The 17,979-nt window shown below is 29.5% G+C and overlaps 1 protein-coding gene across 1 annotated transcript; it reads right to left on the reverse strand.

The window, feature by feature from the left end:
• Positions 1 to 1,762: 1,762 nt before the first annotated feature.
• On the reverse strand, positions 1,763 to 16,750 carry LOC112691203 (E3 ubiquitin-protein ligase UBR3-like). Its single transcript, XM_025565354.1, has 23 exons — positions 16,297 to 16,750; positions 15,592 to 16,162; positions 14,387 to 14,600; positions 13,621 to 13,761; positions 13,375 to 13,552; positions 13,013 to 13,313; positions 11,252 to 11,617; positions 10,958 to 11,137; positions 10,195 to 10,876; positions 9,994 to 10,133; positions 9,712 to 9,920; positions 9,470 to 9,636; positions 8,713 to 9,404; positions 8,460 to 8,560; positions 7,652 to 8,395; positions 6,472 to 6,837; positions 6,124 to 6,290; positions 5,683 to 6,001; positions 5,186 to 5,594; positions 4,280 to 4,492; positions 2,722 to 4,157; positions 2,178 to 2,317; positions 1,763 to 2,097 (listed from the first exon to the last, which is right to left on the reverse strand). The coding sequence occupies exons 2-23, from the start codon at positions 15,935 to 15,937 to the stop codon at positions 1,980 to 1,982; spliced, it is 7,629 nt and encodes a 2,542-aa protein (XP_025421139.1). The 5' UTR covers positions 15,938 to 16,162; positions 16,297 to 16,750; the 3' UTR covers positions 1,763 to 1,979.
• Positions 16,751 to 17,979: the final 1,229 nt, after the last annotated feature.

Consider the following 17,979-nt stretch of genomic DNA (forward strand, 5'->3'; position numbering starts at 1 on the left):
ATCTCAACAGAGTGCGCTGTTTGCAATAGGTGTCCTGTTTTTATCATCACCAGCCGGTGAATGCATTTTATTTTTTTTTGATTATTATTTATTAACGGCTTTCGATGTACTTAAAATGAGTAAAAACTACAAATGTTTTGTTTCTGGTTGTGATGTTTGGAATAATAAACATAGTAAGGAACATATAGCTTTGATTCCCAATGTTAAGTATCCATCACTTTTTACAGCTCCTAAAAATGATGTAAATATATAAATATATATAATATGTAAAAGTATAATATTAAACGAAACATGCTAATTAAAATATATAGGTTTTACTTGATGAATGGAGTAAATGTATTCCCAGAGCAAACCGCCCTTTAAGTCGGACTGATAGAGTGTGTGAACAGCATTTTTTACAAACTTTTGTCATAAGACATTTTGATCTTACTGGACCTTATGGGGTAAAATAATTATTAGAAAGAGAAAGACCTATATTAACATCTACAGCTGTAACTAGTATATTTCCTAATCTACCTAAATATTTAACAAAAACTATCACCAAACGCAAAGCACCAACAGTAAGAAATGTTTTACCAAAAAAAGTTCAAAAAACGTAAGTAAATATTTGTCGAAATGTTCAGGAGGTATGTATTCAATATTATTAAATTGTTTCTATATCTCAAACAGAGCTGCAACAAACGTATAATAAATGCTTATTGTTTATGCCTGAAAATACTTCACAAAGTAATAAATTAACAACTAAAATTGTTTTGCTTGTAGAAATACTAAATACTTTGTAAATATTATAACACATGCAGATATTCTATTGCATGAAAATTCTTCTTCGCTTTTCCCTATTATTTCCTCTATAAATAATATAGGTTATGACATCAATAGAGATGCAAAGAATGAAATTACCAGGTACAATGTAGGGCATTCATTACAATATTATATAATCTCAAATCTAAGTATTTTTTTTCTATAACCTAGTTACTTACAACTTTAATTTTCGGTTAGTTTCTTTTGTACTTATTCTCTTTAATTATAGAATTTTTAATTATTTTCTGTTATTTTAAAATTTTTGTAAATTGCTGTTTGGCGTCAATAAAATGAAATAATGTTTAAATTACTTAGTTTCTATATTATTATTCATTTGTTACATGGGACACCAACTGATAACAGCGCGCTCTAGTGGTGAAAATAGCTGAAGTGATTTATAGAGCTGTACGTAGAATTTAAGAATCAACAAGTATAAGAGAAAATCTGTCTGCAATAATATTTACACATAACCATAATCCTTATTTAGGTATATTATGGTATAATAGTCTATTGGTACTTTAATTAAATACGATAATTCAAAATGATAAATATGTATGTTTATTTAAAAGGTGATTGGTTTAATGCAAGATAATAGATAATGTAAATACATTATGAATGTCTCATATTGAAAATATCATCCATATATAGATAACCAAAGACTGATTAATACAACAATGAACAAAAATACAATAATAAAATAGCAAATATGACGCATACATTTCATTATCTAATCAATATTTATATTAAGAGAATACAAGAATGAACGCTACGTTACATACATACACACATCACAATATGATAATTTACATAAATATATGATAAGTTTTTTATTTACACACATCAAAAAATATATACAAAATTATAATAAATGTAGTAATAATAATAGTTTATGTGTAAATAAAAATGATAACTAAAAAAAATTGTTTACAACACATTATGTAAACAAAGTTATACAAAGTTTAGAACTATAAGATAGAATAATAATGATAACTAAAAAGAATGTTTACAACACATTATGTAATTAAGGTTATACAAAGTTTTAGGATTATATTATAATAATAAAAGACAACAATGATCATTAACTGCTGTATATAGATTATTATCAAAACTTCTAATCTAAGTCAAATTATGTACATCATTTAATAACACAACCACAATTATTGTGGTTTTTACGGTAGTTATAATGCATCCCTATGCCACACCCATTTTTTGTTTGTGTGGTCAAATCTGTGAGCCAACCATTGGCGTTCCAGCAACTTGTACCGTTCTACACTTAAGTATAATGGTTTTCCACGTCTGTTTTATTGCAAAAAATGAATAAATAAATTTATGATTCAATATGCTTATTAATACACTAAACATTTTTAAATATTTACTTTAGTTCACGGTCTTCTTCACCAAAGGTATCCAAATACACGGATCCCCAAAGACATGCTCGTTTGCCACGAATCACTACCACTGAACTGGAAGTTACAACCAAGAACATGCCTGTACCACCACCACATTCCAACGAGTGCTAAAATAAAACCAAGTAAAGATTTATGAATATATAATAACTCATGATTAAATACAATTACAGTAAAAATATAAAAGAAAACAATTATAAATAACAGGATATGTATAACAATAATTATAAAATAATTACAGAAATGAAAGTAAAAAACGACCAAAATCTTCAACTGTCATGTAATGTAAGAAATGTATGAAATAGTAAAAATAGTCGAAATTCTACATAAACAAAGAGACAATAAAAAAATTGAAACTGAATAACTGAATAAACTGAAGTCCTGAATAACCTTGATTAAATGTTCACAAAAATCATTAAAAATAATTGAACTGATCAAAATAAAAAAATTAAAATTATAGGAAGACAATAAACTATAATAACCTATAAATATTTAACCAGATAAAAATACATACTTGCACAGCTTCAAAAATGCCATTAGTTTTGCAACAGTTTTCTTTCAGGCATACCACAGTACCACATATTAGACACAGACTACTCTCACGTGGTACGCCATGGCACCGATGACACGGTCGACCATGATAATACTGGAACACATCATCATAACAATGTGGCAACTTTAGTAGTCTAGGGCCCGTCCACTTTACTGTTGGTAACAAACGGAGGCCACGGTCTGAATTACTATCGTTAATTTCACTAGTATTATGGTAATATTTAGAGAGACCACCATCACAGCAATCTACAGCAAGTAATAAACGAGCAGCCATCATAATATTGGCGCTTGAATTTGGGTCCATTTCTAAAGATGCAGGTGAAACATTTGTATTTTCACATATGATAGTGGCTCTAGGAATACTGGGTGTTAACGCTTGACGAAATGATGTCAACCAAGCCCGAGAAATAGTAGTCGAAATATTATCACTGGTATCAGAAGTAGAATACGACCATTTTGGCCAAATAACTGCTTCCATAGCGGACGGTGGCTGAAATGTTATACATGGTTTGATATCTTCATGGTTAGGGCTGTAATCTTTGTTATTTTTACAAGAATTAGAATTATCAATCTCTTTACAATTAGCACAGTCTTCATAGGTTTCCTCGTCGTAATTTAATAGTTTTAAATAACAAGCAAGTGTAAAATATTCATAATCGTCACGTGACCATTGATGGCAACGAGAATTATTTATATACGCACGTTCATTAGCACATGATGGAGTATTCTTTAGTAACTCATTTTGTCTGTCATGTTCTACATTTGAATTACTCTGTTGTTGCGACGATGATAATGTTGACGAATCTTGAATTTCATCAAGATTATCTTCATCATCTTCATTTATATACTTTTTCAACAGTGTAGCGAATCGTAAAAATGGTAGAGTACATTGCCTTCCATATGATTCTAGAAGCATTATATTTTGTTCATCTTCTGAATCAACAATTGGGACATCAAGTATATCGTCAGTATCATTATCTTCATGATGCATTTTGAATTCTTCATCGTCATTAGCCAATATGTCAACATCTACATTGACCACATTTTCATCATCTTGTGAAGAAAATACTAAGTTTTTTGCTAAAGCTACAGCTTGCAAAAACGTAGGTGACCGCAATGACAATAGTAGTGACGTATCGTCACCTTCGGCCATGTCCACAGATGATAAAAATGGCGGTACATCAACTTTGCCATCATCTATATCCATTGGATCACCACTGCTGCCTGTTTCTTCAGTCTTCAATATAGTTTTACTTGTTTTGTAACGATCATGAGGACGACAACGATTGTAAGTATTGCGGTTTAAATTACAGTTTTGTTTCCATGTTATAGCAACTTTCAACGCGGCCACGTATAGTTGCATGTTATATGTAAGTTTGACCAAAGCATCAAACAAATCTATATGAATAGTAAAAAAATAAATTTATTTTGATATATTATAGGAATTATGATTTGTATGTATAGTAATGTTTACATACTTAGAAAGTAGAATAAAAATTAGAGAAATAAATGTATCTTACCATGGTCTAAGTTGGGTATCAACATTGAGAGTTGTAAAAGCACGATACTTGGATCTCGCATTAATAGTGGTGGATGGGTCATTTTATATTGTGCTTGAGAACGTTCAGCTCCGATCAACTTGCACCAAACATCATTGATTGTATTGTAAGTAGTTGTATGGTATTTTGACATCAAAGATTGAGCACTCACACGTAACACATTTAACAATGGAGCTACAAAAACACAAATAAAATAGTTTATTATAAGTAAACTACAGTATAAAAATTATATTATATACTTATCAACTACATTAACTTCTAAATGGATATTATACATTTATACATCAGTTAATATTTGTAAGTAAAACCGTATACTTTGTATAAAATAAGTAACAGTAGTGAATATTTGAAGTTATATCAGTTGTGTAGCATGGATTTTGAGAAAAGATCAAACAATTTTACAAGTCCAATGTCTACCAAATTTTTACCTATAACTTTTTTAAACTCAAACCTAAGTTTAATTTTTAATAACTGAAGCATAAATTATGTATACATAAATAAACTGTGTGGTAATGTGATATATTCAAAATCATATGTGCTTACAAATAGTGCATAAATATAAGGCCCTTACTAAGACTTTGAATGTATATTGCATCTATAAGCTCTCGTATACTGTTTCAAATCATGTTACACGATAGCACGATGCTCAAATACCAAGTATATTAAAATTAAAATACATTTTCCATCATCAAAAGCAACATCAACAATCACCACATTGTCGTGTTTGTCAATATATTATTATCTTATATTCTTAAATATATTTACTGTCTTTATCATTATTAATAAAAGTTAAAAAATATTTATTTTGAATTATATTAAATGTTTTCAAATAGATTATTTATTTTCTTTAAGCAAAAATATACGCACCAATACAATTGCGCTTCGGCAACATATTGTAATAATTATTGCTACCACTTTTATCTGTATTGGTCATAGCATATCTTTGGTGACGATAACATGAACTACCATGTTGCAATGACCATGATTCCTTCTCTTGTGTTAGTAGAGTGTTATTACGTTGCACTAGTTCCACATGGATATTCGTCCATGCTACAGACACGACACTATGCCATCTGACCTTGTACAATTTTTCTCTTTGAGCAGGAGTTAATAAATTTGGTGGTGTTGAAAATGTATGTGCAGCAGCAGTTATAACTGTGGTAGATATCATATCGCTTACACATCTATTTATAGCATCCAACAAAGAATCTTCTCCACATTCTAATTCAACTCCAAAGCAACCTTCTTCTCTAGGAGGAGGAGACCGTATATGGTTCTGTTTACAAAAACATATAAAAATGATAATTGCTTAACTTCTACTGCAGTTTTTATTTCAATACAGTCTTAAGATTTCCAATACTAACCTGTATAACTTGACTCCTATCTTGCGAAAAACGGAATTGAATATGTTCATGCAGTGAATATGTATGTTTAACAATAGCAGCTTGATTGCTTGGAGTGATAGCAGAACTAGATGATTCACCAATACTTACATTACTACTAGGTGGTGTTACATTTATAATATCTGTCAATCGATTTAAAGCATCAGTCAAAGCAATATATTTATTCATAGGATTAGAAGTGGCAACACCATATTGCTTTTGTTCTGAGTCACTAGTAGGTGGAATTAACGGCATTATAGAATTTGCTAATTGTCGACAAAGTGGACAACTATATTCTCCTCTGTAATAATAATTAAACAGTTTTATAATGATATAAAAATACAAATAAAATCACATGTTGACAACACGAGTATGCATGTAAGCTATTTATGAACTTGTATATAATATCATACAATTACTAACTTATCAGAATTAAACCGCTGAGCACCACGCAGGGAGGTTAGATATGAACTCCAACATCTCAAATGTAAGTGGTGACCACACGTCTGTACATGAGCACTACCACCGATGGGAACAGCACTAGTTGTGGTTGTTAGAGCTCCGATTTCCAAATCACCCTTATCTAAATTCTATAAGATAAATAATAAAACATCACAACAGGTAATTAAAAAATATAATAGTAAAAATAAAATAATAATTATAAATAATACCAATTCTCTGAAAACTGAATACTTTTGAAATAATTTATTATTTTAAATACTTGAATATACCTTTAATGTGAGGCAAAACTATTAGAAAAAACAAACTTACATTGAAATACTGCAATAGAAGATGTTTGCGGCGGTCTGAATGTGACGCATAAGTAGTTGTATCATCATCATCACTAACTGTAGTGACTATAGGTTGATGTTGCTGTAAATCGGAACTATCATCTTCAGATGTGGATTGCTGATGTACTTGTTTTGATGGTAATGGCGGCAAAGAAGGCCAATAACGACTGATATTTAATTCATCTTCATCCACAAGGTTATTTTCCTCAAAACTACTGTTGGTATCTATTTCTATCTGTTTTTGAGATAACTGATTAGGATCAGTAACATTAATGCTGATGTTATTTTGATTAATTAATGACACTGTAGATGAAATGTGTCTCCTGTGGGCCAATACATTTGTACCCTATAAAGCAATAATAATATGTATTATGTATTATACTATAGATAAGCTTTTTTTATGGGCTTTATTAAAATATATAATCATTTCATGCGTGACTCAAAGATAAAAGTAAAAAGACATTTGCCTGTTACTCTTAATACTCATACACAAATATTGTAGGATCTATTATGGAATTTACAAAACAATTTAAAGTAAAATAAATGTAATAAAACTTACAAAAAAAGATAAAAATTCTCTATTACGAGTAAAATAATATTTTTAATACTATATGTATTTATTCACGATTATCTTTTTTTTAGGAGCTTAACACAACATTAATGTATTAATTCCAATTATAAAATTTTTATTAAAATTATTCTTAAACAATTCAAATTATATCCAATAAATTAAATTTTTACACAAAATTTAATTACCCAAACATAATAACTTTTAATAAAAATTATGTAAGTTAATATTTTTTCTGTACTTATTTTATGTTAAATCTTTATGAATTTCAAGTATTTTTACTAAATCATAACATAACTAATTCACATATTTAATATACAAGTTAGTTTAATAATAATTATACATGATCAAATACATTATTAACTGTTGTTAATTAATTTGGAAACTTATAATATTTCATTCTTGTTAAATAATGTATATGAACTTGGCTCATTAACATACTTTCTTTTGATTATTATTGCAAGTTTAATTATTAATTTATAAATTTTAACTTTTATTAAATTTATTGCAATAAACCATTAAAATTTTTAAAACATGAGTAAATTATAATTGTGAAAAATTAGAAATTATCATTTTAATAAAAATTACGTACTTGAACTAGTATCACTAATCCAACCGGATCTTCACGCTGTTGTTCAGCTTGTACGACCACAGTTTGATTACAAATAATGCAATCTACTGTAAGTGTTTTTGATGAATTTGTAGGATGAACCCCTGTTTCCTTAGTTTCACAACTATTATTTTGTTCCTTGTCGATAATTGTATCTGATAAAGATGAGGTGTTTGTATTACTACTACCAGTGGTTGAAGTAGAAGTTTGAACTCCAGTGACTGGTTCATCATATAATAAAGATGTAGAGTCAGAAGAATTTGCACTCTCTGACACACGGAGTCTATCCAAGAATCTACGTTGCTCTTTTTCTATTTCTTCCATCATTTGTTGCTTTCTCTCACGAGCACGACGTTTACGTTCTTGTTGTTCACGTTCCTCATCTTCCCGAGTAGCTGTTTCCTGCATCACAACAGCTTTTGGCCATAATAACAGCCGATGATGAACAATACATTGATAACATGATGATGACCCCTTAGCCAACCGGTCCAATAAACGACCTACATAGAATGCTCCATCTCCACATTGGAAATAATTATTAGCTTCTGGGAATAATTGATTTGGAGGAATTGATTCATCTGTTTCAGAAGATGTGAGCAGTGGTGGATGATAGGAATCTGATTTACCAGACAATTGAGAATGTAATTTCAATAGCAATGAAATTATACTCTCATTAATGGGTACCAATGGATTTTGTTTATCATCCTCACTGGTTTCCGGTGCTAACTGTTCGTCGAATAAAAAACGGATTATTAGTCAATAAAACCAAATACAAATATTTGTTACTTACATTTTCATTACTTTCTAATATATCTGCTGATGTTTCAGTAGAATTGTCGTTTTCATAATTAGGTGGAAATACACGTAGTAATCGCCGTTTAACTGGATTCACTGTAATAAAAAATTAAAAATTGTGAAATATTTGTAAAAATAAAAAAACATTTATAATATTTAAAATATAATCAAATATTAATATTTATATAACATCAAAAATTACTAATTAAATAAGTATATGAAAAAATCGAATAATAAGAATTTCTTACAGTTTCCTAAGTTATGAGAGCTTGAGTTAGGTGTCAAGATATCAAATATATTTGTTGCTAATGTTGAAGCTGTTGATGTATTACTAGTTGGTGGGATAGTATTTTCAGATCCAGGACCAAAAAAATAATGAAAATATGGTGGCGGCAACTCAAAATCCGTAATAGTCGTACAGAGATTCTCTACCAAATCATCACTATTGAACCAACGATCCAATAGAAGAGGTTTTGCATCTTGTTTCTTGCTCAAGTTTTTACTTTTGTCATTTTCACAGCATGCATGGCTAGCGTCTGCTTCTGTAATTTTGATTCGTTTTGTTGGACATAATTTTTCAACTGTATCAGTTTTTGGAGGTTCATGAGAATATTCTTTAGATGATGTTGGTAAAGAAGACGCAGTTGACAAATCCAAATCCATGGGCGGTTGTTGTTGATTAGATGAATTTTTTTCATTTATAGAAGAGTCAATATAACAAGTCCAAGCTAGATCAAGAAGATAAATCAACAAGCTGAGTGCGTGTTCACCAACATCTTTAAAAACAGCTGTACGATACAGGCAATGCCAAGCAACTCCATGAAATAATCTAGATAATAAGACTCTACAAGGATCTTGATAAGCTGGATGGTGTTTTTGTGGTTTCTTATATGGTGGCCAAGGAGTTTCATTCTGTTTCAGAAGTCCAACAGAGCGCATGCTATAAATAAGTTAAAACCAAATAATTAAATTATATAATTAATATAATAAAGTCTTTGAACATACTATGCTGTGTAACGATCTAACGCTGATTGAAAGTCACGTCTATGAACAGCTCTCAAAAGTATATGTACAGGATCGTATAAGTTACGCCAAACATGAGGTAGAGGTACATACAATCCTTGCTGCATATTACCTGATGCTTCAAATTGAGGCCTCTTATACTCAGCAACCTTTGAATGTTTATAAAACAATTTATATATATACGATTCATTCTAGACAAAAAAAATGATTAATATTTTACTTACAGTTTGTAATACAGTTTCAAAATCTCGTGGCCCTTGATTGTCATCTCTGTCCCTAATAGTGGTAGAGGCAGTAACAGTAGTAATTTGTGTACCGCCACCACAACGCTCAGGCATTAGTTCCATTAGTTGACTATGAGTTTTATCCGAGACACATAGCAATGTTACCATTTCTAGTTGGGACTGACAATAATCATAATCTTCATCAGAACCTAAAAAAAAATCCAAGGTTTTTTAATTAAAAATTAATATTAATAACACATATATTTAATAATAATAACTCACATAAATTAGTTCGGACACCCACTAATGTTGCCAAAAATACCAATAGGCCTTCTATGGTAGATGTATCAAATTCGACATTATCCATTATCTGAGGTAATCCACCATGTTTTATTACATGAAGCCAATCATATACTTTAAACCTACAACAACGATGATATAAACAAAACAAAATTAATATATTTTCTTAAAATAGATAATTACTTTTCTAATATTAAAGACATAAATATGTTGGCATCTGACAATTCAGATAGACAAAATTGAAGTAAATATATATCAGCATCAACCATTGATATACAGAAGTTTGATTGTATATATGTCATAGCTTGGCCTTTAATTTGTAAGCCGTTGCGAATCCATGCACCTTGCATGATTTCATAAAATGCTGCTTGAGCGCGAACGGGATGTACAGCAATGGCCAGTAATAATGCATCTCTATCAGGTGTATCACTTGTACTGATGTACGGGATAATATCCTCAATTCGAGCGCCTTGCGCTCGCACGGCTTGGCACACAAAAACTGCCAAATACCGATGCAAAGGCAGATGAAAAGTGAACTGATTGAGATCATCTGATCGTCGAATAATAGCTGTAGTACTATGGGTACCAATATTATATTCAGCTAAAGATGATGCATTACCACCACAAAGTTCACCTGCACACTGATTATTAAAGTAACCTACATCTTTAAGCCATTTACGTAAGCGTTTTAGACAAGCATGTATCACGCTTGAAGCCAATGGCCAAGTATCAATGGATGTGAGATGCGATAACATAGCCCACATGGGATATGCGCTAGCTTCGAGCTCAGCACTAAAAGCAGCATAATAAGTGTTAGGTTCAAATTCGACATGATGCCCCAATTCTCGACAATTGACATTCATTCCTGAAAATATTATAATTTTTAATATTTTTGTACAAGTGGTCATTAAGGATCAATTAATATAGAAAGAATAATGAAAAATACCTTGAAACATAGACAAATATGAGAACCAAGAATCCAATAAACGTTTATCACTCATAAACTTAATAGCAATAGGTCTATGAGACAATACATTATTCAGATCACTGACTAATGGCCAATAACAGTGTTCTTTCATAACAGCCTTTGAGCAATCTACAACCTTGTGTTTATTTTTTGTAGCATCTAATATAAAAAATAAAATAAATAATAGCAGATTTAATATAATAAATAAATGCAATTAACTCAAACCAGATTTTTATAACTAAAATGTCCATCATTAAACATCAAATATCTTACCATGTAGTGTAGATGGTATTAATATTTTTGTCATCATACGCCGTAAGCTTGATACCATTACTCTAAGCAAACCCAATTTGTCAACCATTCGCGTAGCTAATGCCTCATTACTAAACAATTGAACACTTATATGAACAATATGGTTAGAAAGGGTGTCTGAATCTTGTGTTGTTGCCAACACTCGGGCTACACATCCATAGTGCATAACAAATGCTTCAGTCAAAGCTTCTTTATAAGATGCATCAGGTAATAAGTTTAATAACAAGCACACCATCTTTTGAGGAAACTCATATCGTACAGTCCAAAAAACAATTTCTTGCAAAAAACTAGAATGATTCAGTTTATTTTTTTGACTGCTATTACCATCTGAAATATTATTTACAATTATCATTAATATTTTCTTACAGAAAAAATATTCTAAATAAAAATTAAAAAAAAAATGTAACATTATAATAGATAATAGTAATAAACACTAAATTAAATATATATATAATTATCAAAAAATGTTATAGATTTAACTTAATTTATAATTGTAAGAGTTAAAATAATTAATTATGAAAATATTATAATTTTATTTTATTTGATTAAGAATCAATAAAATATTGAATATTTACACACAGTGTGCTAAATATCTACATATTCTTTAAAAAAAAAAAAAAATAGAGTAAATAAATAATTATAAATAATTGATCGAAAGTTTTCTTATTAATGGAAAATAAATAAACATAAATTATACAAGACATGAATTTATGCATTAAATAATTCTTAAATATTCATGTAATAAGGTAAATCATCTTTTTTAAGTATTTGAATATATTCTTTTAAAGAAATTTTTTTTTATGCCATATAATAATAGTTTGGAGCAATACAGTGCAGTAGTCACACATCTGGTTAAAATGCATGCAGTCATCAGTTCAAACCCTTTAGTGCAAAAAACATTCTGTAGTATTTCTTCTCCGCTATTGCTATAGTTACTCTAAATTGTTCCCCCTCAAACCAACTTCACTGAGAGTGAAGTCCACACATGATAATTTTCTACTTAGAGAAGGGAGTTTTAAATTCATGAGCTTTTAATTTTAATATTTGAGGCTTAAAAATCAATACTTAAAAATATACTTCACAAATTTTCTTTATAGTAAATAAAAAGAAAGTTTCTCAGAAGTTTTCTATGGTGTGAAAATGTAATTTTGTTATAATCTGATACTTCTACGAATTTCAAATAAACAATATTATTTTCGTCTAAAAATATCAACTCTCTACAGACCTGAAATATAAACCATATGCTTTATGCTATATAAGCATTATACACAAATAATAATAATAAATATAATTCTTAACATTCAATTTATAATAAAAAAATCTTGATGTTAAACTAATATGCAATTTGTTGTTGTAAAAATTAGTTTTACCAACCAAATTACAAAATGATTAGTTACTTACACTAATATTTTATTTTATTTTAAAATATACATTGTCTGAGCCCTTTTAATACAAATGTATTAATTAAAATAAAGTTATTTTAACTAACTTTAGACATAGATACTGATCCACCAGTCTTCCTTTATCTTTCCCATTTTTTATACTTAAATGCATCAAATATTTTAAAATAAAAAAATATAAAATACTTCCTAAAAGTAAATTTAAGTAAAATATATTATTATACAATTATATTGAATAAACATATCCATAAAATTACCTATATCCTTGTATGTAATGAGATAATATATATTTTAACATTTCATTTAAAATAATCTAATTTACCTTGATCTAAGTCATCATCGTCATCATCTTCTTCAGAATTACTTTGGATACCTTTAGAACCCATAGCAACATCTCCACTACTAACATCAGTTGTATTACTATGGCGTCGCCTACGATTATTCGATGATGTTGATTGAGAATATTGGTTTATAGCATCATTATAATAACGACGCACTTTATTCGTGTATATGGAATAAATAGTCTGTCCTTGCTCCTGCTGTTGTTGTTCTTGTAGACAAGAATCTTGGTTAACAATACTAGCAGTGCTATTAGTGTAATACTCACATGCCCATTGGTAAATCTATAAAAGAAAATAACATTTCTACATGCCAACAAAGTTAGAAAATTTTCAATAAGTGTACCTTTTCACTAGTAAGAGACACAGTCATTACACGTCTCATAGCAGCTCCCAAAGCACTAAGATCATGCAGCATAGCTAAAAATGGATCCAAATCTCCTCCAAGTAATAAATTTTGCTGATCTCTTCCCATTCCACTTAAAGATATCTGTTGTGAGGGTGATCTAGTATCGGGAAGTTTACTAAAAATTATATATTAATAACAATAATTAGTATTATATTACATTTTTCAGTATAATATAAATAATACCTGTTTTCACGTAAGTATTGAACCAGTCTTAACATTAATCTCGGCATTATTCTCTCGGCTACTCTTAACAAATCAGCAGGAGGTTGTTTACAACCACTAGTACTACCATCCAAATTATTTGTACTATGTTTACGGCAAAACCTAAAAAAAAAAAATAATGTTTTAAATATATTTACACATATAAATCAACAAATATCATTAATTTAGGTATGTACTTTGAATAAATGTCATTGAAATTATATATATATATAAATTAATTGGATTAATCCATCTATATATTTAAATTAGTAACCAAGAAAACTTTAAAATGAATTTAGGATTGGTATTTTCTATACAATTAAGTTTAAGCTTCGATTTAATATTAATCAAATAAAATAACCTAAGGTTCTTTTATTTTATTTTTCCTTCACAAAATTCTTTCAACAAATATGTACCTATATTAAAAATAATTGAATAACATAAAAATATGAAATTTAATTTGAATTATATTTTGATATCAACACTTAATAATAATAATTCAATAAATTAAAATTATTGAATAAGCAATTATAAGTTAGAACTGTTTAAGAATTAATGTTATACAATAATGAATGAGATTTTAGCTTTTTTATACATATATGATTTTTTTAACAAAAGCTGAAATTTATATTTAAAATGACTTATCAATATGCTTATAAACTATTATTCATTATTAATTAACTATAAATAATTAAGTAAATTATAAATTTGAAATTAAAGAAATATCAATGTATATTTTGTGTATTACCCATCAGGCTTCATAACACTTGTATCTCCACAATCACATGCACCACCTGCTTGAGAACGAAACATATTGAAATCATGACCAGTATGATCACCACGTTTGAAACAATCTCCGCAGAGAGACATGCAAGGAGATATACTACAAGTCCGACATCTGTATGCCACATAATTAGCTGTCCATACAAGTCCACAACATGTTCCATAATCATATCCTTTAACTAAAGAAAAAATTATTGTTTAATAAAAAGGATAAACTTTGTAAAATTTAGTGGTTACATATGTAAGTGATGTATGCTAATTTATATAAATTTTTAATTAAAATATTGATTATTTTACAATTCTTTTTATCATTGTTATTCATTATCATTTTCATGATTAAATTAATTAATACCAATATAAAATTCTATACACATACCTACTATGATTACTATTTCTTCAGAAAAAAACAAATTACTGTTTAGACCTATGGCAGCTAAATATTATTTATATCAATTTTTCATGGTTTTACTTATAATATAATTATATGAAACTTGAAAGTGACTTTATTATTTAAGAATATAAATACTTTATTTGTATATAATTCAATTTTATTATTTAATTGAGTTAATCAGTATGTTAATTATATTTTAAAAACATATTATTAATACGTTCATATATTCATGTATTTTAGTAGTTCAGCCATGTAAACACTAATACAGTAATCACTCAATAATTCAAAAAAACTCTATTAATAAAATTATTAGCGCCCTGTGAAAACCTCTATAATTATATAGAATAACTAAATATCATATTATATTGAATGTTCATAACATATTTAAAATGAATGTTCAGCAGTAGCTAACCATTAAAATTATTTTTTAAATAAATGAACGATGATGATCACAGGTCATTAATACTGGGTGAACCTAACATTGTAAGTAACTATACATCATCATCAGCATTGAACATGTTAACTTTTATGGTATACATATTTAGAAATATAAAAGGTAAAGGAAAACCTTTAGTTTCCTTCAAATACTATTCCATCTATAAGATGAATCATCATTGATAAATTTGTATGATTTAAAACAATTTTAAAAACTTGAAATGAAATAATTACTTTTTGATTAATGAGTATTAAGTATAAAAGATATATTATTTAGTTGTTAAAATACGTAAATTTAATTTAATCCAATTCAAAGAGTAAAAATAATTAAATTTAATAGTTACCAGCACTACTGAATTCATCGAGGGTTTTACCACCAGCCATAAGCCAACGTATCCAGTCCAAATTGTTCCATTCGCCTATAGCATCATACGGATTAAGTAATACATCCAGTAAGTTGTCTAGTATCTTGCAACGAATCAAAGCAGCTTCTGCCTCATCATTATCACAATTATCCTGAGATTGTTGAGTAGTAGCAGCAGTGGCAGCAGCAGCAGCAGCAGCAGCAGCAATCATACAGCAATCAGCTGCAATGAATGCAGCTGCACCACGTTTGCCGCGTTTCATGAGTGAATAAGCAGTCGAATGCTCATGCCCAACAATACTAGTCGACACAGTATTCATTATCATAGTTTATTAAATACTAGACTAGGCAAGTTGAAAAAACCAATTTAGTTGGCGCTGAACAGCACTTCGATATTTCAAGGCGGCCAAGCACATTATACAGATCTTGTTTGGGTAATTCAGTGCTGTAATTGTATAGTATTGATATGCTCCTCCATATGTCAAACGTGTAAACGCGCGATCTCAATACAAAAATCCGCGAAGAACAATCAGTTAACTGATGTTGGTGTGCTGTTCAAATACAAATTAAACCGATGATGCATAAGTGTTCACAATATAATAAAGTATGAGCGCGTGCGCATACACAATAGCCGAAACGCTACACCCTAAACGAGAAGTTTATAATGCGATTAAATGGTGCTTACCACGGGGCGATAGTTTCATACACACGGCAAATGTTCGTGAAGAACACTGCGTGAAATGCAAACACTTGGCACGTAGGACACGAAGATGTTAATGCATACGGCGAAAAGCGAATCTATGACTACGATATCGAATGACGTACGTCCTTACGACGAAACAACTAACCCTCAAATCAATCGAAAGACAATTGAAAGCGCGATAAGGAAAACGTGACGTGAAAATTAAAAAAAACTAAACGAAATCATAACAAATTGAAATGAAATTGTATGTCGCGAGTACGATCGAACTGACGCGTAAACGTGCGAGTACAAAGACGGGCGCAAATGGAAAGAAAGAAGTACGGCGATAATATCACTTGTCGTTGTCGGGCACCGCCACCACTTCCACGCCTACATCAGTCGAACAAAAATCATCACGAGCAGCCCAAGCACTGCGCCGATGGTCGGGATAATGGGAGGAGGGTAGAAGACCGTACGTTCCGATGTATGTGATAACACGAAAGAGATACCACTGGATACTGACCATTACCACGACTGTAGTGTTGTCGATTAAACTGGTAGAATGTGTTTTTTATAACGGTACTGTGTTGGTGGAGGCAATAACACCGTGGGAGACACGGTGAGTTTTTCGTTCGTGCCAACGTAACATTATTAATGTTGCACGTCGTGCCTCACTGTGTGCCCCGTTGGTTCGACACACAAACATCTGTTGAGTGACCGTTCGGTTTTAGCCGTCGGCACCAAGTGACAGAGTCAGGCCCGGCGGAAGACATAGGCAACCACACAGGGCTACGACTGGGACGGCATTTCCTTGGCGGTAGGCAGGGTCGTGTTTAGCAAAATATGTTGCTACTTAAGCTAACGCAAAAACCAAAAACCGTTTTTGAAACACCGATGAGCAAAAAAGAAATTATTTGATAATTATATGTATATATTTTTAAATAATAAAAATAATAACTGATATTAAATAAATTTAGTTTTGGTTGGGATGGTTTATGTACAAGTTTTTATGTACAATGTATAATACACCAAAATCAAACTGAAGATAACTGAAAATGTTAACAATTGATTTTTATCCGAAATGACGTTCGTCAAACGTCGATAATAATAATATACTATATTAATATTTATTGTATAAATTATTTATTTTTGGCGCGGCGACATGGTCTATGCGTTGATGATTCATTTAGATTCATTATTATATCACTTTTAACATTTTTATGAAGAACCTTTATTTTTTTAAGGTTTAAATTTTAATAAAAATGTGGACTATTTAAATGTAATAAAAATAAAATTCTAATAATTTAATAATATTTATATGTAATTAATTAATTGTCTATAATTGAATAAAAACATTTTTTTTTTTTTTTGAGATCAAAAACAAAAGGACGGCAAAATTTGATTTTGCCTATGTATACATTTTGTCTTAATACCGGCCCTGGGCCAAGTATTGAATTCTCTTTTAAAATTACGAGTATATACGTAATTTATAAGTATATGTGTACAATTTAAATTACATTTATTTGATGTACGCACTAGTATATTATAAAATTTGTCGATTTAAATGTATTATTTTATTTATTATTTTGAAAAATGTAATACAATACTAATTATTATTATTGTATTATATATATTTAGTACACTTCCCGATACTAGAATACCCTTATAATAGGAATCTTTAGGTGG

The sequence above is a fragment of the Sipha flava genome, unplaced genomic scaffold (assembly GCF_003268045.1).
Source record: "Sipha flava isolate LNK unplaced genomic scaffold, YSA_version1 573_pilon_pilon, whole genome shotgun sequence".
Taxonomy (NCBI): Eukaryota; Metazoa; Arthropoda; class Insecta; order Hemiptera; family Aphididae; genus Sipha; species Sipha flava.